Here is a 26552-nt window from a genome sequence, read left to right on the forward strand (position 1 = left end):
ATTAATTAAGAGGTATTTAGTTGATTATTATTATCTTATATTAGCCTTTCAGCTTTTCTCAAATTTTTTATGCTTTTTTAAATTATTTTCACATATCGTAATTATTATATCGAAATATTACATATTTATTAATATACGTTTATATTATATATACAAATAAAACATTTGTAAAGATTTGATTAATTAATATTGAAGGAATAGACGTAGATTCATTAGCAAATAGGCAGCTCTTACACCTGACCGTTTAATCAACAGGGGATTTCATTTCTGATTAGGCTCATCCAAATGTAATTACACAAAAGGGTTATTCATTACTACACAAACACAAGTACATAAATCCACACCTTTATTTTTATTGTGTCATAAAAATGCACAAAGCCACTGCGTGCACTGCTAAATAATTTAATTAACTTAATTAAAACTCAACCGCAGTCTTTGACAAAATGATAATATTGTTAAAATAATTTTGCTTTCTCTCTTTATTCGCAATATAATTTTTTTTATTATATTTATAGCTATAAGTTTTCTTGGTTGCCTTATGCTTAAGTACATACTCACAGATTTATGCATATTAAAGACTTTCTGATCGCTAAAGTTATTGATATGCATTTGCATTTTTTTAATCCAACTTTTCACTCGACAAGGTTTCTAAAACTTATTATATAACAATAAAAGTTTTTAATGTCAAAATCTTAAATTATATCATAATCGAGTTCACCGAATCAAACGCCAATCAAAAGTTGGAATTTAATCTTGTAATTGAATTGGTTTCAGTATCTCGTCTTTGGAGTCCCAAACTTGATTTCAGTCTTGTTTATTGTGTTATAAATTTCCATCACACTTTGTGTGTATTACGTAAGCACATTAGCTAGGTCGATTTTTCTTTACACTAACGGAAAATAGCGTCAAAGTGGGCGCGGGTCGTATCGATTTTTATGCCCTCGAGTGTTAATAACCCTTAACCTTAATTTAGCCTCGTTTATTAAATAAAGAAACAAAACTACGAAACGAATTGAATTACCACCCTTATCGTGAATTGGCGACCGATCTTTTAGAACTGCCCGTGACTTCTTATTTGAGCCTTTTACGATAAGAAAATTGATTGTTTCGTAAAATTGTTTCCAATGGAGTAAATAAAATTGACCCAAATGTCATTGGGAATTGCTAGATTAGTAAATGATATTTTTCAGCACATAAAAAGTATTTTATCATTTTAATCAACGATATCTTAGTTTATTGCAGACAATATAAACCTATATATTTGATTTGATTAGATTCTAGCAATTCAACTTGAATAACGCTGTTCATATCCTACCAGACAGAAAAGAATATATTTTTTTAATATCATCCTTTTTGCTATTGATATAAGCTTCTTATCCCTCGTCTTTTCTTGTGATATATTTTTCATCATAATACGGTCATAGTGGTGTCTGTACAAAGTTTTATCGTCGCTGGCGATTGGATCTTGCGATACTCACTTTCTATCTCATTAATGTGATGAAATACAGATTTAGTATTGTAATTGGATCTACTAATAATTATTTTTAATATCTAAGTGAAAAGCTTGTTATATATATATATATATATATACATTTATTTCATTTGACTGAATCTTTGCTTAAAAAAAACACGTGCTAAAAAAAACTAATCATATAAATAAAATAATTTAATATATTTTTATTTATAAAAAAACGCGTCACAAAAGCTAGATCAAAAACAATATTATAAGTATTAAATTATTCAATATACACAGTATAAGAAACACTCATAAACTATCATTTGTTTAAGGCAATAATGTGATGATTCAACGTGCGTGTCCAAGCACGCGTTTACGATTGATACCCACATACATAACCGCCTAGGTGCTTATTGCCATTATTTAATGTAAACCGTCAATCATCTTGCAGTGTATAAATTCTAATGTTATTGAACAAGTACATAGAATCAGAAGCACATATTTCAACGCTACATATGATTACATTTTTTTTATTATTTTTTGTTGTAAAAAACACAATTGTTAACATGAAAATAGTTGCAAAATAGTAGCTCCACTTTGTACTAGTTCAACTCAACTTTTTTTATTGCAAGTCAAAAGCAAAGTGTCTCACAAAAGCAATGTCGATGATTCGGGGCGGAACCAGACTCATTGCTATTGTATTATTTTAGGAGGGGGATCGGTGCAGCGTAGTGTAACATTGCAGCCAGATAGACGCTGGAAAAGCCGATGAGTTTATTTAATAAATGTTATTTTCCAAATATATATAGATGTAATATCAGGCAGTGGAGTCAAATAGTCTTAGAATTACTGTTTGTCCGGTGGTAGTTGTTTAATATTTTGCAATGATTCTCTTTGTCGTAGTAATTCTCATTGTTTTGTGTTAAGACTACGTGTCACATTTTCTATACTAGATAATTAAGAATCACCCGCTTTAGTATCTGACTATATTCATCAGCTCGGTGATTATTGTGCAAACAAAAATTGCGGAAAGAAGATTGCGCACAGCGAAAATCCTAAGCAAAAAATCATTATTAATTAATATACACATCAGGCGCGGGCGATGGGATACTTCCCTTTCGATCGCTCGCGTATTAAGTGACGAGAGTGAGAGAGAGATAAGAGCATGCGATTACCATACCCTTATCTCTCATTCACTCTCGTCACTTAACACGCGAGCGATCGAGAGGCAAAATATCTCATTACCCCTGATACACATTATGTATGTACAGAGCTATTTTTAAAGAAAAAAGTGCCGGAACCCACTTCTTGTCAAGCGTTTTACTAGAGAAAATTATATTCAAATATAATTTAAATTAAATTAAAAGCAACTATGCCACAAAACGCGTAAAAAAATAAACAAAATTTATATGAGAGATTTATTTACTTTAAAATTTATTGATATGAGAGTATTGGTCTGCGACGGCGCCAACACGATTTTATTGCTTTTGCCGTGAATTTTTGACTTCTTAGAAGGGATAATTGTTTTTTGCGAATATATATAAAAAAATAATGTCTGTATTATAAAATATATAAATTTTAAAATATTTCACAATTATATTAGGTTTTTACATTGGTATGATACACTTACATTTCATATAATTACACAAATTTGTACTTAAAATATTGAGAAAAATATTAAACAGTTGGAATTAAGAGTAAAACGTATTTGACAATCAAACGATCGCATATATTCAAGATTTTCATGTGTGCAATAATCCGGTCACCCTAAAAGCGACCCTCAAATAATACCCCCGATAATGACAAAATGGTTCTGTACATTGCTAATATTGCTTAGTGGCTATTGTGCAACACTGTGTACTCTGCACAATTTGTGATGTTTTATTTTTAACGTTACCGTTTTCTAATTCATTGTTAAATGCTAAACTATTGTCGGTGCAATGTATAACTAGGATCAAGTAGATTTCGATTATGTGTGGAAAAATTATATTTAAGAAATTTTATATAAACATCTGCCAACTTAATCAAAATACTTTACGAAAGGCATTTTCTCAAAAAAATTGATTGAAACCTAATAAATACTACGATTATGAATTCATAAATAATAGTATTTTACTGTAAATTAAACATTAAAAATTTAAAGTAGTTTTCTAATTACTTTTTGTCAAGGTACATAACTATCATTAGTTATATGTTGATTAAACTTTCCCAATATTTTTCAAAATATGTTTAATATATATTTTTTGTATGTTAACACATATATAGTTTTTTATACAGTAGTTTTCCTCTGTCTTTCACAAAGCATTATACAAAAGCACTCGAATATCCCCTCGTCCTTGAACGTATCGGAAGTGCTCACGGTTAAAAAAACGTCAACCTGAGGAAAAGCGCGACATCCGGCACTGTGAACGCTTCTTCCGTCGTGAAAAGCTTATGCACCCCATAGCTTCTTTCCTCTTCCTGTAGCTTCTGCGTCCTGTCCCTTTGTTCTCGGTCTTTTTTCAGCATTTCAAATATGCTCTCAAATGTCTTCAATAGCCGCCCGATTCAAACCCATACATCCATATTTATATAAAAAATCTCTGAAGCAATAGATCATAACAAATTACTGTAAAAAGTATGTATTTTAATATATAATCACCAATAGAACGTTATAAATGATATTACCGAACTAATAAGACGTTTCTCAGTATTAACCTATAGAATGCTATGAATTTTAAAAGTTCGAGTGGGCGCGTTGAAAAAATTTAATCCGAACGCCATGGGACTTGCTGGGGTTCCATTAGGGCAGTAAATGGTCGTATTCGATCGTGCCGGAAATGTTTTAGATGTCATTTGTTCAGATCAAAGGTAATATCAAGCTATAAAATGCCCAATAAAAGTCGTGGCGCTATAAAGTCGAACGCATCACTCGGATAATAACATCCGCGTAGGATGATGGTAATTGAAATTAATTCATAGTTCATAGAAAGCTACGCATTTTCAAGTGGGCTAATATTTCAAAGATAAATTTTATTGCCATTTATTTTTTTTATAAATGCTAATTAAATACTTGAAAAAGCTATATATTCAGAAATTTATATAAGACATATTTTTATAATAGCCCTTAAAAACTCACTAGTAGGCTCACAATTTTTTTTATTATAAATGCGTAAAAAGATTTCGGACCTAAAACAAACAAATACTTCGGGGATTATATTTTTATAATTTACTTTCAAATATATCTATAAATCATGCTTTAAAACAAATATGAAGCTAAAAAATAAACATTGCTTTGAATTGCATCATATAATGTACTCCAGAAAAATAAATATACGATGTTGTTTTAACCCTATCAAAATTTTATATTGATCGTTGATGAAGAAAGGGCGAGGAAATTTTAATATAAAATGCTATGAAATTCTTAATTAATTATTGATATTTGATACTGATAGATGACAATCAAGTGTTTCTGATAATTTTCCAATGTGTGTACATATGCATTACATGACATTTGAGGATGATTGATCGAAAATCTGTACTGTTGTGTTTATATTTATTTTCTAATTGATCTTCAACGCATAATAACTAGAATAGCGTCCTTGTTTTATATTCCATAATATAGTTTAATTATAATAATAAAATAACATATCAGTAGTTTTGAAACAAACATCATAAAGTCGCAAAAAAATTCGGAGAAGTAAACTGTACAAAGCTTTCGAAAGCTCACGGTTCAACTCGAAGTATGTATTGCCAATTTTGTGCGTTCGCCAAAGTCCGTGCAAGATTTTCCATTCGTGGCACAATGTCGTCTGGAAAAAAAGGACAAGAATTTCAATCCCGCGGTCCGCGTCGAAAGGAAATGAGATTTGGGCGACCTTCGCCGGGATGAAGTGCTTCGAGTACTTTAGATTGCGAAACGTATGGGAAAAAGATTTCGGGCAAAAAACGTACGTACACAAAATACTGCGAATTGAACGTATAATTTAGCAACATTTCTTTCGTCTTTTTATCGTATTGTAATAATAAGTATTTCAATTCATATATTATACGAAAATAATTGCTGGGTTTCATATTTTTGTTCGCTTTACATATTATAGATTCTATGAATTTCTAAGAGTGGAATATGTTATTTTTAGTATTATATTATAAAGCTCTGTCAATAACATTTACAAAATTTGCTAGTCTTGATATTAATAATATTTTTATATATTTATGAACAAAAGAATATACGTTAAAATATAAAATTAAATAAAATATCTTAATTATTGTATAGTTCTGTATTTTTGTGTAAAACGAAAAGCAACTATTAATAATAAATAAAAACCTTCTTACCATATCATTTAAACAGATATGATTTATATGAAAATAGAAAACCAATTTAACTAAATATTTTCTACAAAAAAAACAAATCAATAATATTTTTTAATAAATATATTATTTTTAAGATTTAGGTTAAGATATAAGAGATTTTTGATATCGAAAGTAGTTCTAACAAAAATACTTCTGTATTGAACTAACTTCTTCTTTGAGTAGAGTGCCTTAGTTTATATATTTAAGAATACAACTAAGCATAATTTAGTGGTGGTGAGTTAAACTAGGATTGAGATGGAGTGACTATATTTTTCTAGATGAAATGTGTGGGGTTGAATAAATATATTTAATCAAGATCCTAGAGTGAAACTGAGCTAAATATGTAACTATAATAACACAGTTTTATCAAAGGAGGATAAAAAGTGTGGCGGGGCGTATATTTTGAGCGGGGTGCTAAAGAACAACTAATCGTTAAATTTGGTTTAAATATTTGCTTTTATATCATTTTCAATACATACTAGATGCAAATATAATTGTATATTACTTTTAACCATTATTTTTTTATAAACAGCTAATTGAGGAAATTATATGTATGTAACAATCAAATATTATGTAAACTTAATAATTGTAAAAATATGATTTATAAATCAATTTCCTTATATCTGGCTCTATAGCAACATATTATTTAATCATATATTTTCTTTGTATGTTATGTTTCAATGTAACATAGTACATGTCCAGTTTAATCTGATATTATTCTATGAAATTTGTATATATATTTAATGAAACACGTTCCTTTGTATTTGGCACCGATCATATCCTTTTTCAGGTTCTTTTTGTAAGTATTTTAAAACCATAGATTTTTCTTCATGTATTCGGTTTCGATGTTACATCATTTTTGACCAGTTTTTCCAATCGTTTCCCGTAAATTTTATCACGGCATATATTCAAGGCGGCGGAGATATGTTCTTGGAACCGACTGTATCCTTTATTCAGGTCCTTTTTGCAAGTACTTAAACCACATATGACGCTAACAAAAAAGCCTAAAATAAAATAATGATTTTTATAAGCTTTTACAAGTCTTTACGATAAATTTTGACGCAACGATCATGTGCGGTCCTGACATTTTTATTTATTTTATATTTCAATAATTTCAAATTCCATATTTTTTGTGGTTAACTTTCAAATACATTGAAAAATGGATAGTTAGTAATCTCTTATTTATCTAGTTTTAACTGGTTATTTTTAAATCTATTGTTTAAATTTCAAATTTTCATGCAAAATGGAAGAATAAAATAATCGTTCAACATCAATTCATTAACTTTGTACATTTTTTTGCAAATTTGTGTATGCACTAAATAGCCTAATAATAAAAAATACAATTAAAATAATGCAAAGTTAAATATCCTTGCTGATATATCAATCGAATTGGAAGGCTTGGAAGGTTTTTATACATTAATAGCGTATTTTAGATGTTGCCGTGTATTAAATATTTTTCAATTTTATAATGAGTTGTTTGTTTGTTATTCCAGCCAGTGATCTGGAGTCGATCCGCGCACTGTTCAACGAGAAGGAGAAGGAGCTGTCTGTGGCCGTGGCCAAGGTGGAAGAGCTGACGAGGCAGCTGGAAGAAGTTAGAAGAGGACGAGCGCCCCCGCGAGGACAGCCTCCGGCCGCCCTAGAGCTAGACAAACTTCGCAGGGAGCTCATGGTATGTAATCTCAACATTTATCACGCTCTGCCGTAATAACAACATAATTTTCCCACCCAAGTAAGATTAAAGCCCCCTGGAATCTGGCGCATAATTCACAATGAGGCGGTGGCAGCGACCTTCGGCCGATTTATGCTAATCGGCCTTCGTTCCACTAAAAGTTTAATTCGATTCATAATAACAATTTAAAAGCCAGCAAATTGTGATAAATTCGCTCATTCCGTGCGCGCTATGCTTGTTTATCGCGCAATACGCCATTATGTTTAAATGGGCAATATTTGAAGTTATACCAATAACTTGGCCTGAAAACATGTAAACTGACGTTTTCAGCTAAATGCGGCGACACGAATATAAATTGTTTTCCAGTGGCGTTGCGTTCGGGGGGAAATTCGTTTCAAAATAAATATGGCGCAGTGTCTGGCCACGATTACCATGAATTATTTAATGACGTTAAAAATTCAAGGGGTAGTAAATTAAAATGTTTATTTAGAAAATTATATTTTAATGATTCAAAATCCTTCTCCCACATCTCGGTCAATTTCTAATTTTATAAGCATAAAATGATTGAAGCTATGATGCAAAATATTCCGATAGCCCCTTTTCACATCGTTCGCATTTTGATTGTATTTTTTTCATCTAGGAAGTGTTGAATCGATCGAAATAAATGACAGTCAAAAGGAGCAAGGTCTGGAGATTAAGATACATAAAATAAAACCCTCCAGTCAAGTTCTTTGGTGTTATTGAGAGTTAATTTCACCTCATGAAGCCACGCATTGTCGTGTTGTAAAACTATTCGACATATATTGACAAGTGCAGACCTTTTTTACTTCTTTGTGCACAACGATTTAGTTGATCACAATATAAGCTTGTTGTTATTGTTTGACCAGGTTTATGAGTTTCGTAATGCACCCACCACACACACAATTATATTTTTTTGCATTGAGCCCGGGTATCGAGGTAGGTTTTGCTACTTGACTTTTAGATAACCATAGCCTTCTACGACGATTTTTGTCGTATAGCTTCAAAATCCAGAAGCGCTTTGGATATGCAAATACGTGCCGATGTGTTTCCTTTGTCTCCAAACCTTCCCAATGCCTTGTTAAATCGGACAGGTTTAGTTTCTCGGCCAGCTGATGGGTAGCTTAAGTAATATTTGGTTTCATCTTTGCTGGTGTCTCACACCCAGAACTATTCTTAAATTTTTAAATTATAATTAGATATTTTTAACATTTTGAATACCGTGTGCACAAATTTACGCGTTTCGCCATTTCAAATTAATACAAAAAAATGTCATAAATCATATTAATTATAATAGTTTCAAAATTTCTCTTTTGTGTCCTTAAATGATTTCACTTACCTCTTATATTACTTACATTCCGTCACTATCCATCGGCTTTCTTACACACATTCATCAATCCCCATCGTATCTTAAAAGTTTTATTGCTCCCATTTTTTTTAAACACATTTTTTTTATTATAATGTGTTTTTCCCACAACAATAATTCCAAATAAGTCAAGGTATTCAATGCGTTAAAATTACATATTTAGATCAGATGATCTGATATTTTAATATAAGGTGTTTGTTTAGTTTATTTATAGACAAAGTTAAACACAATACACAAAGGTATTTTTAAGCCAAGTAATTTTAGTTCTATCAATATTATATTTAATGTATTAAAAAATAGCTAAATAATTCTAGGTATCTTTCTAAGTAAATGTTGATTTTAATTATTGTATTTTTAAACAATTTACTGATATAATTATCATTTTGCTTTTGATTTATATACAAATTGATTTATACACAAAACTAGTAACATATTTGCGTGTAAATCTAATTACATTCTACATTTTTTTAATAAAATATGGAATAAAATTGAAACCAAATGTATTTCATGACAAATTGAGCTACAAAATATAATCGTCAAAATTTATATTATAATACATTTATAATACTGCGCATGCAATAGCTAAAAATAAATATAATAATATTTCATGTTTTTTGGTCTATAAAAAATATAAATCGTATGTGTCGCGTGACATGGTGTTACCAAAAAAATCAAATCAACATCATTTTTCTCATAGATTGCCATTTATAAGTTTTTTTATGGTGTATGTTTCATACATTCAGCTAAAGTATCGAAATGATTTTTCGATTCAATGGTACATAATCTCGCAAGTTTAGCTACTAATATAGGAATTTTGACAACTAGGAATCTAATAGTAACAACTGAAATATGCAAATTTCATTATTAATGTCTATAAATGTGTGTCAAGAGATTCTCAATATATTTTTTTTTTAATTTGCCTATTTCACACAACAGATTTTTTTATATTATATAATGTAAAAATCACATAAGTTACTATTATATTTTAAAGAAATAAAGTTTTATTTGTTTCTGCTGCTTTTGAAAGTCTGAAAATTTGTTTCGTCGTCGTGGAACAGACGTAACGAGGGTCGTGCGTCAATCATCCTCAGGTGTTTTGCGTCTGTGCGCCGTCGAACGGGTGATTTGTGGAAAATCCTCCCTGAAAATGGCAAATCCCCGAGTCGAAACGTTGACAAATGGACGCCCAGAGGGTCCGGTTCGATCGGCGGTGGTCCGGGTCCAATCGCCTGCCAAATGTGTTGCACATATCTGGATTTGGGACTTGAAAAATCGGGTCAATCAAACACTGTACTGTCACGCGAATCGCTTTGGCTCTTAGTCCGACTCGGTCGTTATTTAGAACGGGTCGCCCTGTCGACTCGGTGCGCTCGAAACGTTTTCAAATCGTGTTTTGAAAATAAAGGTATATTTTCAAAATGCCTCAAATTATGTGATTCGTGAACTATGGTGCTTAAATGTAGTATTAAATCGTTCCAAAAATGGTGAGTGTCATATAAACAACTTTAATTTTATATATCAGTAAATAACTTATTATTATTAACACAATATTTCGTACTGAAACCCCGCGATACAACCGTATTTTAAAGTATAGTGGTTTTATCTTGGGGTAAATTAAATGTAACAAATTAAGAATAACATAAAGATAAAAAATATGATAATAAATATAATATAATAATCTTTTTAAATTTAACCTCAAAATTTTACCACAAAACTTTAATAGCGGAAATTTTATTTTATGCTATATAACACGTAAAAATAAATTAAATAAATAATAATAGGAAATACATTTAAAGAATACGATTCAATACAGAACAAACTATACCTACATTTATGAATAATATAATAATATACATAATCAAAAAAATATTTTGTATAAACAAAGGCAAATAAAGGTTAAGCTAACTTAAATATATTATATAATAATTAAAAATTCAACGTCATAAAAGTCTACTTTCGCTTTTATTAGTCAGTAGTATTAGTCTCTAAAATATAAATTATATTTGCAATGAATAGTTTTCGTTTTTTAATAAAAAAAATCATGAATTACTGATGATTTGATTTATAAAACTGTCACCATTTAATAAAAAAAAATTAGAAAAAATAAAAAAAATATTATTGAATATAAAACTATCTAAGAAAAAGTTTTAAATAACAAAAATAAGTTGTACTTCAGAAAAATCATATCTTGTATTAGAGCGATAAAAACATATTTTCTACTACCTAAAAGAAACCACAAAAGTGACTAAAAATATAATATTTGCTTTTTATAGTATACAAAACTATTTACATTCTATGCTACGTCTAAAAAATGTTTTAAAACTAATATAATATTAAAACACAAGTGTGCAATTCATTAGGTAATTCACTAATTTCTTGCCATTAGATAATAATTAACTCCTTTAGTATCAAACCGTATTATAATAACATATTTTTATCTACTATTAATTGTATCATTACTATTAAATATACAAAACTATCTACTCATGAATCCAAAAAAATACTAATATAATTTTGAAGAATGTGTGTCCAAATTACTAAGCACTAAATTACTTGCCTGCAGATGATAAATTACTCTACGCGTTTATTTCGCCCTTTAGTATCAAACCATATTTTAATAATATATTACGATTAAATATATATTATTCTTTCAAAAATATGCTCAAAATCAATAAATTTTGTAACATTTGTGTCCAAATCACTAGACAGACACTAAATTATTTGTCATAAAATAATAATTAACTCCTTCCGTTTATTTCGCCCTTTAGTATCAAATCATATATTATAATAACATATGTTTTATTTACTATCAATTGTATCATATTATATTTTATTAATATATTTTTAATTTACTATTAATTGTATCATTACCATTAAATATACAAAATGATCTACCTTATACTTTAAAAAAAACTAATAATTTTTTAATCATAAGTATACAAATTACTTACCATTAGATAATAATTAACTCCCTACGACTATTCCATAGATTAAACCATATTTTATCTACCCTTAATTGTATTATTACTTTTATTAATTTCAGTACCGCAACAAGCTGAACGAACAGCAAAATGCAAGGCTCAGTCAACAAAGGGAAGCTTTAACTGCCCGTCAAGCTGAAATGGCAAGCATCGATCAAAGGATATCAGAACTCCAAGGTAGATTGCAACGCAAACGCGTGGCCAATCGACAATTAGCAGCTCAAATATCCAACAAACACATCGTGCCGAGGTTCAATAACGCCCATTCATATCACATAAATAAATCTAGAATGTGTTCAATCGCTAATCGTGTTTATTTGCTACTTTAGATCAAACAGCACAGTTCCAGTACAACTATCCAACTACCCGAATACAGGAGCAGCTCCGAATGGACAAACTAAAAATCAACCGCAGAGGGGTAACATTGCTGCCGTGGAGCCTTACAACCACATTCCACATGCTCCAAGCGTCAACCATGCTCATAACTTCCAAGTAATTTGATAATAATAGATTGAGTCAAAGTCAAATGAAAACCTTATTTTTTAACTCTTATTGTATAAATATAGCATCACATTAAAGTCTTCCCACTTCCCTTTAAATAGTTAAAATACGCGGCAATCGTTTGATGAATGGTCAGTACAAGTCTTTTTAATAACGGGTTGTTTTACTAATCAATATGCCTGACCAGTTCGAGGAGAATCTATAATTTATAACTAAATTATACTATTTTAGAACCTCTACACCTTTTAACACATATGCTTTATGTTAGTAGTAGTGATTTTGATAATTTTAAGTTTTCATTTGACCCGCCCTTTTATAATTATATTTATGCTAATGATTATATTGTCGATTATAGGCTTTGAAAATGAACGCTGTACAATCGAACGTGCCATTAAAGCACATGAATCAAGCCGATGCCATAGGAAATCATATCAACCAACAAGATCTGCAGTATCTTCATCAAAAGCAATTCAACGGAGTTTACCCTCAACGCTTGCAAGCCAACTTGGTTCAGACGGATACTCAGTTTACGCCGCAGTATCCTCCGAATCAGAATGACAACGGAATGTATCCGACACAGCAAAACGATCAAAAAATATTGGATCATATCAACAAGTACAACATTGATTTGCAAAAGAACGTTAATCATAACCAAAACGTGACCAATACCGCAAATGCACCGACACAGAACAAGCAGAGGCCGAGCAACGATCAAGAGTTTTTGCCCGAATTTGCCGCCAGCAAATCCGATCCTAAATACCAAACTTTGCCTTACAACACCAAGTTCACCGGCAACGGTGCTCCCAAACCAAAGGGGACGTTCTACGATGAAAACAATAAGCTTTCTACTGACGCTTCGGGTATTATCAAAGTGTCTTCGTCGTCTAACGTGAACAACATAATGACTTCGGTTAGCGGAACAAATTTAAATCACATGACGGCGCACTCGACGTCCCTAACTATCAATAAAGGGCTAGCGACGCCGCTCACACAGGGTGAAATTACTAATAATAATTTCCAAAACAGTGAAAGTAACGCATATCATTTACAAAAGTCCGACTCGACCGCAAAGTGCAATAATCAAGAAGAGAAAGAAAATATCGGACAACTGAACACCAACAACAATAACGTTACTAATAGTGAGCAAAATAAAGCTAACGCAATAGGACAGTATAAGCTGCAAAACACAGTCGGTGGTAGAGCAGATCTTGTTAGAGCTTTCACGCAACAAAACGTAGTAAACTCTACAGGGCAAATGGTATAACATATTAATAATATAAATAGCTTACAATTAACTGTAGATGTTTATGAATAACCAATGTATATTTTCAGAAGCCCGTTTCAAGCGTAGCACCGACGTCTGTCCAAGTAGCCGGCGGTAAACCATCGCCAATCTATCAGACGTCTTCAACGAAAATTCAACCAGTTCAACCGCAAACAGTTTCACAATCTTTACTCAACAATCAAAATCAATATCCAAAGAACAACCAAAATACTAATGGATATCAACAAAGCACATCATCCCAAAGCTTGCTTTTGTCTCCGCCGCAGAGCAGTAGTACTCCCATGTCAACCCCTGATGTATCAGATAAAAATGTTCCCAAACCAGCTTTACCACCAAAACCATCAAAAGTGAGTATTGAATCCTTCTTCAATCGGCGAACTAATACAATTGTGTATTATGACTTATTACTAATTCTTGAATATAAAATCAAATTTAGACATGACACATTATTATATATTTATTTTTATTATTACAGCCTCAAACGACTCCAAACGATTCTCCACTATCTCAAACATCTTCTCAATACTCCGACGCAAATAAACCTTCAGATTCATTCGCATCTCCGACATCGCCGACAGATTCTCCCCAAGAATCGGAAAGTTCCAACAATCACCAATCAAATTCCACTTCTTCGATAGACGGCCAACAGATGATCATAAAGGCTAAGCCGTTGACGATCAGAAAGCAACCGCTAAGCGAGCAACCCAAGCTGAAAAACCAGTCAATCAGTAACAAAAACGGTATCAATATTGCGACAACGAGGCGCATCGAAATGCCTCCTGCATATTTATTCCCAGAAATTGATTCAACGCAGGGCGAAAACAATCAGTTGGAAAAAAATACAGAAAAACCGTCGAACAAACTCCTACCAAACAATAATTCTAGTTCAAGCTCTACAGACACCACCGACAGAGGTATACTATCGACCGAATCGAGCGAAACCTCATCCGAAGATCAATCTGAAAAGATTAGCGATCAGATCAACACGGTCGAAATAAACACTTCGATTGATAATAACGGTGTTACTAGAAGGATTAAGAAGGGTAACCTAAAACAGAGCGGAAAGGTTAACTTATCGAGGAGGGTTAGCTTTGATCCGCTTGCCCTTTTGTTGGACGCTAGTTTGGAAGGTGAATTGGAACTAGTCCAGAAGACTGCATCACAGGTAATGACATTCTTTGGAAAAATATTTTATAAAAGTCCAAATACATTTTTACAAGCGAAAATATAATGTAACTGATAGACGCTGGTGAAAATATATGCTGCTCTCTGTTCATTTGCTGTTCAAACCCAAACCTAACCTAAAAAAAGTTCTAAAACTAATTATAGTTTTAAAACTTTCATAAGTCCAAAATTCAAACTAAGCCAACTCATCTCTCGGAGGAAAATAAGCGGCAGAAGAAGTACAGACAGATGTCCTATCTTGTGTATTGCTCCATAGTTTGCCTGCACTTTGTTTCAAAAATATGATCGAGCTATCCTTACTGATTAATATAGACTTCTGATATAAAAACGTTGGTCAAACCGACTTTTTCCCAGCAGAAGAGCGCAAAAAATAATTATTACTTTTCGACCACTCTTGCCCCCCCCCCTGGAAAAAGCTGAAATGACGTCATTGTTTGACGTAACTATTATATAATGTAGTTAGGATCTTTATGTAATTGGCTAGAGTTTTCTTGTTGCAAAGGAAGATTCATTATCTATTTTTAAAATATCTTAAGAATTCACAATGAAATGAAAAATGTCCTCTTTTCTCTCACAAAATACTCGCTTCATTACAAATTTATAGAAATACTTATTCGTAACTTATCATTTTATTTTAGGTTACCAACGCAAGTGCAGCTAACGATGAAGGTATTACGGCATTGCACAATGCAATTTGTGCCGGACACTTTGAAATTGTCAAGTAAGATCTTGAAGCAGTTTAATATATAAAGACATTAACATTAATTTATTAATAATGCCAATGTATTTATCAGATTTTTGGTGGAATTTGGGTGTGATGTTAACGCTCAAGATTCCGACGGATGGACGCCGTTACATTGTGCAGCTAGTTGTAATAACGTAGCTATGGTTAGATTCCTTGTCGAAAATGGTAATAATTTATTATAAAATTGAACATAATAAACATATCGAAACAAGGTTAATACTTACGTGAACGATTATTATCAGGTGCTTGTATATTTGCAACAACTCTGTCCGATCATGAAACTGCAGCTCAGAAGTGCGAGGAAGATGAAGAAGGATTTGATGGATGCTCTGAATATCTTTACAGTAAGTGTTTCAATAAATCAGTAGAGTAGAGTGTATTATATTTATTATTTAATAAATTAAATTTTATAGGTGTACAAGAAAAATTGGGTATAATGAATGGAGGCACGGTGTTTGCAGTTTTTCCATATAAAGCACACGAACCAGATGAGTTATCGTTTTCTCCAGGCACTCGTATGAGCGTTGTTAGGAAAGGCGACGATGCAGAAAGAGAGTGGTGGTGGGCTAGAGCTCCAACTGGACAAGAAGGCTATGTACCCCGCAATCTGCTTGGGGTAAGATCAATTTTCTTATGTATATTTCATTATTCTACCCATTATAATATATTAATATATTTTAATTATATCTTTACAGTTGTATCCTAGGGTTACACCAAAGTCAGAGCAATGAAATGGGACCTTTTAATCTATACATAACAAATATAATGTTTGATTTTATTTTTATATATTTATGTTAATGTAAATGTTATAAAAAGTAAAAAAGCACTGTATAAATACAAATCAACGTTTATAATTAGTGGGATGATTTTATTAATAATTGTAAAGTTATTTATATCGTTTTTATTATTTGAAGAAAAAGTTCATACGCATGTATTGTATAAATATATTCATGTACGTGTTTGTTTGTATAGGTATGTATGTACAATAGGTGTATACGTATACATTCGAATGCTTACATCTTTTTAAAACTAAAGTTATAATGTAAAAAATGCAATGAATATATAAATATAATAAATTGACAATACAAAGAAATACAATTTTAATAAAAAAATATGGTTTTATATCGTCTTTTTTATTTTAATCACAATCTCCTTAATATATCTAAAAAAATATATCAAAAAATTACTATAAAATATGTCACGTTATATATTATATTTTAAAATTCGTTATATAAATACAAAAAATGTTACAGAATGCAATATTAATGACAAAATGCAAATCAAAACTTAATTAACATTATCAATCATTTTTTTTAGTATCATCGGTGCTAAAATCATTATTGGTTTGTTCTTTGTGGATTATATTATCTATATTTTCTTCAATTTGCTCAGTATTATTTCTTGTAATGTCTATTTGATTATCACTATTATCCTCATTTGATGTTTTATTGGTTTGTTCTTCGTGGATTTTATTATCAATATTTTCTTCAATTTGCTTAGTATCATTTTTGATATTATCTGTTATATTTTCAATATTATCTTGATTTAATGTTTCATTGCTTATTTCCTCGAGAATTTTAATATCAATATTTTCTTTAATTTGCTCAGTATTATTTTCGCCATTATCTATTTGATCACTATCATGTTCTTTTGATGTTTCATCGCTTTGTTCTTTGAGGATTTTATTATCTATATGTTCTACAATTTTCTCAGTATCATTATTGCTATTATCTATTATATTTTGCCCTTTATCTTCATTTGGTGTTTCATCGCTTTGTTCTTTGCGGATTTTAATATCAATATTTTCTTCAATTTGTTCTGAATCGTTTTTGCTATTATCTATTATATCATTACCATTATCTTCATTTTGTTCTTCGCTGATTTTATTATCAATATTTTCTTCAATTTGCTCGGTATTATTTTTGATATTATCTATTATATTTTCACTATTATCTTCGTTTGCATTTTCATTGCTTTGTTCTTCGCTGAAATTATTATCATTTTCTTCAATTCGTTCAGTACCGTTGATGCTATTATCTGTTTCACTTTTACTATTATCGACACTGGATTGTTCGTCGTCATTTTTAATATCATTTTCTTTAATTTGTTCATTATTAATTAAGCTACTTTTTGTTGGATTTTCAATCATCATATCATTTATCTGTTCTTCGCTGATTTTAGTTTCAGTCTTTTCCTCAGATCTCCCATATGTATTATGAAGCTCAATAAGCTTAGTTCTAATTTCATCTCCCCTATTTGAAGTATTAGACACTTTTTCAACCAATGTTTTAGCTTGTTCTTCCATTTTCTTTAATCTTTTATCTCTAGCTGCAAAGCGAGATTCAATATCAAGCATAATAGACGTAGATGTAGAAGGAGCGCAATCGTTATCACTAGTCTTTTCTTCTTTATTACTTGTACTCGGTGGTTCGTCTATTTTACTAGAACTACCCATATCTTCAACGCAATCTTCAGATTTTACGCTATCTTTATCAGTTTGAACATTTTCTGAACTACCCTGCTCTTCATTAGAACCACCATATTGATTGTGTAATTGCTCAAGTCTATTGCATAGTTCAACACCTTTACTATTAGTCTTTGTAACCTTGTTAACTAACACATAACACTGTTCTTCAAGTTTCTTTAATCTAACCGACCGGGCTGCTAAAGCTTCTTCGTAAGTTTTCGAAGAAGACGCCTCAACTTCATTATCGCATTTTGATTCTGAAACATTTTCTACGCAACCCTCTGGATCACTGGAATTATTTCCTATTTCAACTTCTTGCTCTTGATCGCTGTTTTTCTTTGAAACATCTTCGCCTATTTCATCTAGATTCCTTTTCTTCTTTGTGCGCCTGCTATATGATTTTTTTTCATTCTCTGACTCATCCTCGTCGCTGGGTCTTTCGTCACTGTAACCACTCTCTCCTGAATTATCGACAGACTGTATTTTACGACTTGAAATCTCTTCTCTTAACTTATCCCACTCCACCTGTGATTGTGAATTTTTCTGCTTAGCCTCGTCCCATTTCTCCTTGCATAACTCTAATTGCACGCGTAAGCCTTTCAACATTTGTCGCTTCTGTTGCAGTTCAAATCTTAATATCTGTTCTTGCGTATGGAACTGTTGATGCTGACGCTGCATCTTCCCAACTATATGCCATGTCTTGTTAAGTTCTGAGCTGACTAATCCTAATCTTCTTTCTTGATCTTGTAGCCTGTTTTCAAGATGACCGTTTAACTGTTTCAGTCTATTCATTTCCTTTTGCAAAGATTTCTTCTCCAATATGAGATCCTAGAATAATTAACACCATCAAGAAAAATACTGCTAAAATATATAATAAATAAAAATTACCTTAAGTCTTATATAAGTTTTGCTAACACTAGGAACCATGCGCGGTCCCGCAGGTGTCTCGATCGATTTATAGCAACTATCTGGAGAATTGTCCATTTTAACAGGAATGACAACATGAGGCGTGACTTGATGACTCAAAAGTTCCATTAAAACCTTCCAAACTTTAGGTAAGTTTCCTACGATTTCTTCAGCTGAAGTGAGCGCCTTTGATGCACTGGGAACAATTTCTTCTGAAATTATAAACAACTGATAGTTTCGAAATATCTTAAGTAACAATATAAGAGAAAAATACCTATGATATCAGAAATTTCTTCTTCGATTATATCTTCTTCGTTATTATCAACAGTTACAATCTTTTCAGCTGCATCAACTTGACTAAGAAGTTCCAATATTAATTTAGGTAAAGCTGATGCCACTTCGCTGCAATCTTCTCTAACAACCATTTCTGTTAATAAGTCGTGATTCTCTTCCAATCGTTCAATTAGCTTATCCAGATCTTGCGTGGTGTTGTATCCAAGGAGCATTTGAGAAAATAGCTGAAAAGTAGCAATTTATCAATAGGGATAAAGCGTAAGTGCTGCACTTTATAAAATCAAAATATAATGTTTAACCCTCAATATGTTTTTTACTTATATAATACATGGCTTACTTGATTGATTACTGCCATTTCAGCACGCAAGTCTTTCGTTTCAGCTTTAGATAAGCCCAATTGATTTTCTTTAATGTGCAATGTGTCATTCTTATCAGAGATTTCCTTTTCCAATTCTTCGACCCTTGTTTCGAGCTCACCGCATCTAAAAATAAATACATTGTATTACTCTTTCTGTGGCATCAATGCGTCAACTTTGCAACATTGGTCAATATGTGAGATTGGCTTTGTTCCATTTATAAAAAAGCTTTCGTAGAACATCGCGGTGATGAAATGAATATAAATCGCTATGAGTGTACTATAAAAATACTTATACTTACTTTTTAATTTCAGAATCTGTCAGGCTTTTTTGCTGCTCCAAATCCCTCACCAAGTTTAATCTCGTTAATTCAGCTACTCTAGCCCTCTCTTCGTACAATATCCTCAGATTCCTTATATTCTGCAATTGTCTTTCATATTCCATCCTGAGATCGCTCGATAAAGTTCTGGCCTCTCTGTCCGCGAGCGACTTCTCGATGTCTACCAGCTTCTCTTTCAGCTGCAATACAAACCTTTTGTTTACAATTACTTCTATTTTAAAGCTAAGGACTTGAATCTTAGCCAAGAGGAATAAGCGTGACAAAGATTTTATGCAAAAAAAATACTTTAAAATATAAATTTATAAATGAGCATCACGAATGCGTAGAATATGTTAACGACGTTAGAATTTAGAAAACTGCGCATTAATGAGTTAGTGTTTTATAAATTGGATATGCGACGCAATTTTCTTTGAGCGCGATAATATAAGAAAATGTGATTTTTCACAGCTCACATACAATTTAAAAACGTGCTGAAAATGGTTCGAAAAAAATTTGGCATGCGATTTTATTAGGCCATCAAAGAAAGAAATAATGCGAATATGTATATATAAACTTTGCGCATTCTATTTGTAAGTAATCGAAAATATAATTTTCTTTACGTATTAACGTCCAAAACGTATTGTAACGTAACCACACGCAACCCATCAAAATTGATATAGAGAAAGAGAGCGTTTTTTGCTCAAAAACGAACCTATCGACCATAAAATTATTTTTCTTGCATGTTGCATTATATTTTTAATGTAATGATCGATATCGTAATATAATGCAATCAAGTACTTCATAACAAAAAATCTGAAGTGTGAAATATTTTTTTAATGTTGAAACAGATGTATTTTTTTTTTATAAATAAAACTAATAATAAATAATTTTATAAATACACATTGAACTATTATATAATATCATACATAGTTTCTAGCTATTTGTAAAAATTTAATGAGAAGAAATAAAACAGTTAGAGAAAGATTAAAGACCAACTAATAAATATTTATCTAAAGATATAGAAACATTGTAATGTGTGCTTATAAATTCAACGTTTACTTTAAATTCTAACTTGAGATAGAGTAAACTGAATATATGCGCAAAAGCGAAGGAAGTTACAATTGATTGATCTTGTAAATTGCCAGAAAAAATTGGCTGGCAGATAGCAATACGAATCAGGCATGATTCCTACTAACACGAAGCGCGCCGTCGCGCTTACAATGTGCTCGCATTAAAATTTATATACAAATAAAAGTTAAGTTAAAACCGATTTTAGATTTTTTAATTTATTCACATTTTTTATGCTATGTATTAATCTTCTCTTTACGGTGAAATAAATCCGCGCGCTCCGGTGATGTACACTCAGTGTACATGTAAAAATGTTTTTAAATTAGCGATATAGCTTTTTGAGCATTGTTTAAAAAATACGTATGAACTTAAAAAAAAAGGCCATTGATACACTTAGGCAGTGACAAATTTCCAGATTTATTTCGTTTTACGAGAATCATGAAGCTATCAACGATCGTCGTAAGGGATTATTTGGTGTTATTATGAACAACAATACATCGTCGTTTAGCAGCCAAATGCTTAGAAATGGAAAAACACGAATATTATAATATAAATATCAATACTTTCACATAATAATATGCCATGTAAACTCGATGTACATCACAGTAAAAAAAAAAGTTAAATACAAATATATAACAAAATTAAATAAATCCTGTTGAAAAATAATATAAATTATAATTTATTTTATTTATTTCGTTTTTTAATAATATTTATATATTTGTCTATCTAGACTTTAAAAAGCTTTCTGAATTTTAGATGTTAACTTACGATTTAAATTTATAAAGTTTAGTAACTGTCAAAATTAAAAAAAACTTGTATATTAAATGAAATCTAAATTTTACAATAATATTTACAAATTTTACAAACAGATACGTAAACTGAGCGTGCAATTTCAGATGTGTCTGGACCTCCCTTAGGCGTGAGACTAAACTTATAGCATGTACTTGTTAAAAGTGTAATAAAACTTGTTCTGATTTATTTGAGACATGCGCAAAAAAACTTATATTATAGCAAAGATGCTTGGCCCAACCCAAACAAAAGTTTCCGTTCGGATGCAGGATGAGCCTATTTATCGTTAAGTCTGTAAAAAAAAAGGAATGAAATATTCAAACAGCAAGTACTTCACTGGTCCTTCGATAGGACGGTCTTTCCGTACGGGTTAATGCCGCACGCAAATAAAAAGACCGACACTATTTCCCTTCAATCCTCGAGGTGAAAAATTAAGCAAAACTAATTGCTGTAAGAACTTGAAGAATTTATTCGTCACGCTGACTTTACACAAGCACTCGTGACAATCGTAATTTTGTGTGGATTAGGACCTCTTGCAAATGGACCTAAACATAGACAGTCAGTGTCATATAAAATACATTGTCAGTGACAAACACAAGTATCGATCGGTGGAATGTGGCTAAATAGTGCATGTACCTAGTGACAGGGTTGCTAAATATCTAGCTGTTTGAAGAACAGTCGTTTCGCAAGCAAAAGTAACGGTTAAAACAAAAACTGTTTTCACCCCGAAGTATCTCATTGGCAGGACGGTCGAGAAAGGAACGAGCGAAGTACCTCTCACAAAATTATTCCATCTGGAACTTCCACTAAATATTTCGCACCAAACAAAGATAGGCTGAATACTGACCAAGACGACCGAGGAACACTTTTCAATTCACGTCTGAATTCCAAGAATTCAAGTTAGAGACTAATTGTAAACTATTAAAGAAAGTAAAGTTCTAATACCTTAAACTGGGTTTTCTGTGTTTTCCGGATCTAATATCTTGAATTAATTTATTTAAAAAAATCGATAAACACTAGTGATGCATGTCTGTTACTCCAGCAAGTGTACGCGTGGACTAAAAAGTTTCGAAACGCAGTGAATTTTGTAGTAGATTCCCCTACTCTCGACTGGTCAGACACACCGAGTATCAAAAGAAAGAATATCGTTTCACTTCTGGAGATGAGTCATGGACCAGCATACCACATCGTGGCTTGAGACCAACTGACTTCAGATTCGAAAGAACAACATATTTATGCACTTTTAAGATGCTTTAAAACATATTTTTTCCTAGGATTTTTTTACTGAAGTTGAGATACCCGAAAGCAGTATACAATATCTGATCATCCAATCAGAAGCAATTTAAATACCGTCTTGAACATCGACAATTATTTTCACACATTTGCTTCTATGAAGAATAAAGGATTGCTGATAATTCAGCTGAATTGTTTTTTTTATTAATTACTTTTTTATACCTTTTAGTTTAATTAATTATAATATATAACAAAAATTAAAGTTTTAATTTGACTCACCTTCGTAATATATAATTAACTTCCATATAGTTTGAAAATCGATACATAATTTTAGATATTTATATTTAGAAATAGTTATTAATAATATTATTTGTGTTTAGATATTACAATTAGGATTTATAACAACATTTTCAGATACTACTGTTTCGTCAAAATCTGTTAGTAGTTTTTACAAAATCGTAGATCAAAGTGTCGTTGAATCTTACATCTTAATATAACTCATATGCATAAAAAAATCATTTCCTTGCCAATTTAAACCCAAAAAAAATGAACTGCGGAAATGTTACACTGCTAATAATAATAAAATACGTGGAGAAATTCTACGAAATGAAAATTAAAGTAGATTTAGTAAATAGTCTTCTTGATTTTTTTAACTTTTCAATGTGTTAATACATATCTATCTTTTAAATGTGTTAATACAAAAAAAAATGAACGGCGGAAATGTATCACTACTACTAATAATAAAATGTATAGAGAAATTCTACGAAATGAAAATTAAAGCAGAGTCAGCTAATTAGCCTTCTTGATACATTATCAGTATCACCTAGCTTCGTCTGGTGGCAACTTAAGAGTATTTAATATGTAATCAAATAAATACAATATTTTTGCCATACTTGACGAAACACGCGCAACAAAGACAATTTAGTTCGAATCATGTTTGTATTGCTTCACAAATTCGTACTGGTGGTGTAATATTTATTATAGCTTTAAATTTTTTCATAGAAAATCAAACAGTCTGTTTTTAAAATAATTGTGAACTTACAGACAGAAACAAAACTACAAGAAAATATATAGAGAAGAGATTGTGCAATGATTAAATCACAGAGTGAGCTTTAAGTTTTGTCCTAGCAAAAAAAGCTATTGAATTAATTAAGTTCGTTTGTGCAGCAAAAAATTGTCAGTTCATGTTTATACATAAATCAATAAGATTATATTTTTTATCGCTAAGACTATAATTCAAACACCCGGACCAAAAAAAAACAAATTATGTGAAACGTGTTTTAGTTACTTACTTGCGATAGTTGCGATTCTCTTATAGCCATCATTTCTTTGGTGGCCTTGTTGATATCCTTCAATGATTGAACGTGCTTCCTCAATTCTACATTTTCTTGACTTAACAGCGACATATCGGTGCTTTGCGCCGTATTGTTCATGTGGCACTCGGAAACCTCGCATTTCAAAGCCCTGTTCTCCTCCTTCAGCTGCACTATTTGCGCTTCCAATTCCTCCTTTATTTGTGCGTTCACTTCCGATTCCTCACTACTACTATTAGGCAACGTTGAGCTATTTTTGGGTATCATTGCACGCAACAGTTTATTTTCGTTTAACGCTTCCGCGCGTAGACATCTCTCTTCGTCCAGCTGCTGCTTCACCGTCTGCATCTCCATGCTTTTCTCTGATATAATCCTCTTCCGTATCTCCCTCTTCGCCGCCAGCTGCTGGCGGAATTCTTCCAATTCCCTGGCCTTGGCTCGACTGAGCGGTCTGGTGCGAATCGGCTGCTCTTCGTTATCACTTTCATCGTTGATGTCGACTTCCGCGGTAACGTTGCTCGAAGAACTCCACCAAGTCCGTACCACGCGGGGACTGCTGATCAGAAGGCCCATGCTTGTGAAGCAGCACGGAACGGCATGGAATGAACGTTCACCCTTTCGCAACTACTATCGAACTGTTGATCGCCCAAAGAGTGATTGTCGGACAGGGGGGCCCGTAAGTTTTATAAATAGACTTCTCGTCAGTGGCGTTCAGTGTGCTGCTGAATTCATTGAACTGGCCGACAAATAGACCAGTCGGCCACTGAAGATCTGAGCAGCCAAGCTTTTCATCAGGGATTATTAATCAAGAATTATTAATAATCACGTCCAAAAGCTTAGTGACACGTCAAGCACTTATGATGCATGCATGTATCATATTGGCGAATTATTTATCACTTAATAAGCATATTAAATGTATTAATATGAAGTAGCCCTATCCAAATGTTTAAATATATTTTATATTATATATACATCAACATATATTAATTATAAATCAAACGATATACAATTATCTGGATCAATGACAACGCCTGATTTCAAAATGTTAGTAGATCCTACTCTAGATGCTTTAAATCGCAAGCAAATGACAAATGGTCTTTCGTAATCGTAAGATTTGGTGATATAATTAGATTTCAATTTTATTCTTAGTGCAACCATTTCAAAAACAAATTCCCTGTTAAGGCGTATCTTAATATTTATCATAAAAAATTTAAATTATTAAGGATAAATTTGTTCTATACTTAACTAAGAAATCACAGTCAGTAGAGCACAAATTTTTCGTCCATATAATAAATAAATATTGATTATTACAAAATCTAATTTATTTAATATAATAGTAATTAATACTAATTTACTATTTTACATTTATTATTTGTCAAGTTTGTCAGGTAATTCGGTTGCCATTTTGTTTGGGTGGAGTTTTTCTGTATGTCGTGTATTTATCCATTATTTCGTCTATTATGAATTCTATGTTTAGGTCGCTATGTATTACGTTATTAGGAACATACCTGGGAGCGTTGAATAGCATTCGTAGAACCTTGTTTTGGAATCTCTGGGTGATGAACCTTGTTTTGGAATCTCTGGACTATGGTGGAAGTGGAAGCACAGGCACTACCCCAAAGTTGAATCTCGTATGTTCATACTGGTTTAATAATTGACTAAATTAGTAACTAAATTCCAGTGTCATCTGGGATCTTCTTTCCATCATCCAGTGCAATTTTCGAAGTTAAATTTCAAGTTGTTTTTGTTTTTGAAATAAAGATATGTTTCCGCCATGTGAGCCTTCTGTCCAGATATTTTCCCAGGTATTTGACCTCTTCTTTGTGTTGTAATATTTGGCCATTTAGAGAAACATTTGGAAGTTGATTTTGTTTTATTTGCCAAGTTTATATCCTCAAAGTTTTCATCCATTTTCCGATTCCGTTATGGTTTCTCTGGAGGTTTTCTTACGCTATCAATGGATCATGATGAAAAACGATCACAGCTGTAGCGTCCGCAAATTTCACTAATGTTGTTGAACCTATCTTTGGGAGGTCAGCTGTATATATTAAGTAGAGTACCGGTCCCAATACACTTCCCTGTGGAACTCCAGTTGTTTTCTTTCAGCTCCATGCACTCCGCGTTGACTTTCATGCGAAAGTATCTATCTCTTATATAAGATTCTAATATTTAATAAATTTTGTTCGGCAGGTTTCCTTTTTTGTTATAGAGTAGTACATCGTGCCAGACTTTGTCAAAAGCCTGACTGATATACAGGCCTGCCGAG

General features: G+C 31.8%; 2 protein-coding genes across 17 annotated transcripts in view; one reads left to right on the forward strand and one right to left on the reverse strand.

Annotated features, from left to right (window-relative positions):
- Positions 1-16663, forward strand: part of ASPP (Ankyrin-repeat, SH3-domain, and Proline-rich-region containing Protein) — a 368351-nt gene extending 351688 nt beyond the window's left edge. For all 14 annotated transcript variants that reach the window (XM_088194930.1, XM_088194933.1, XM_088194931.1 and 11 more), the window contains 11 exons: positions 7282-7460; positions 11888-12075; positions 12155-12317; positions 12682-13584; positions 13659-13958; positions 14087-14776; positions 15435-15517; positions 15591-15706; positions 15784-15885; positions 15955-16157; positions 16237-16663. In XM_088194930.1, the coding sequence (XP_088051056.1) occupies positions 7282-7460; positions 11888-12075; positions 12155-12317; positions 12682-13584; positions 13659-13958; positions 14087-14776; positions 15435-15517; positions 15591-15706; positions 15784-15885; positions 15955-16157; positions 16237-16272 (2963 nt within the window). In that variant the 3' untranslated portion in view covers positions 16273-16663. The remainder of the gene's footprint in view (positions 1-7281; positions 7461-11887; positions 12076-12154; positions 12318-12681; positions 13585-13658; positions 13959-14086; positions 14777-15434; positions 15518-15590; positions 15707-15783; positions 15886-15954; positions 16158-16236) is intronic.
- LOC148231142 (uncharacterized) lies at positions 16472-25024 on the reverse strand. Of its 3 annotated transcripts, XM_088194941.1 has the most exons (7): positions 22686-22800; positions 22377-22620; positions 19866-20083; positions 19546-19690; positions 19189-19432; positions 18897-19126; positions 16472-18836 (listed from the first exon to the last, which is right to left on the reverse strand). In XM_088194941.1, the coding sequence occupies exons 3-7, from the start codon at positions 20006-20008 to the stop codon at positions 16842-16844; spliced, it is 2757 nt and encodes a 918-aa protein (XP_088051067.1). In that variant the 5' UTR covers positions 20009-20083; positions 22377-22620; positions 22686-22800; the 3' UTR covers positions 16472-16841. The 3 variants fall into 3 exon arrangements, with proteins under 3 accessions (XP_088051067.1, XP_088051064.1, XP_088051066.1); XM_088194938.1 differs by lacking the exons at positions 22377-22620; positions 22686-22800 and adding an exon at positions 24266-25024; XM_088194940.1 differs by lacking the exon at positions 22377-22620 and having other exon boundaries at positions 22686-22946.
- Positions 25025-26552: the final 1528 nt, after the last annotated feature.

The sequence above is a fragment of the Plectrocnemia conspersa genome, unplaced genomic scaffold (assembly GCF_051122295.1).
Source record: "Plectrocnemia conspersa isolate PC_06_02 unplaced genomic scaffold, ASM5112229v1 ptg000010l, whole genome shotgun sequence".
Lineage (NCBI taxonomy): Eukaryota > Metazoa > Arthropoda > Insecta > Trichoptera > Polycentropodidae > Plectrocnemia > Plectrocnemia conspersa.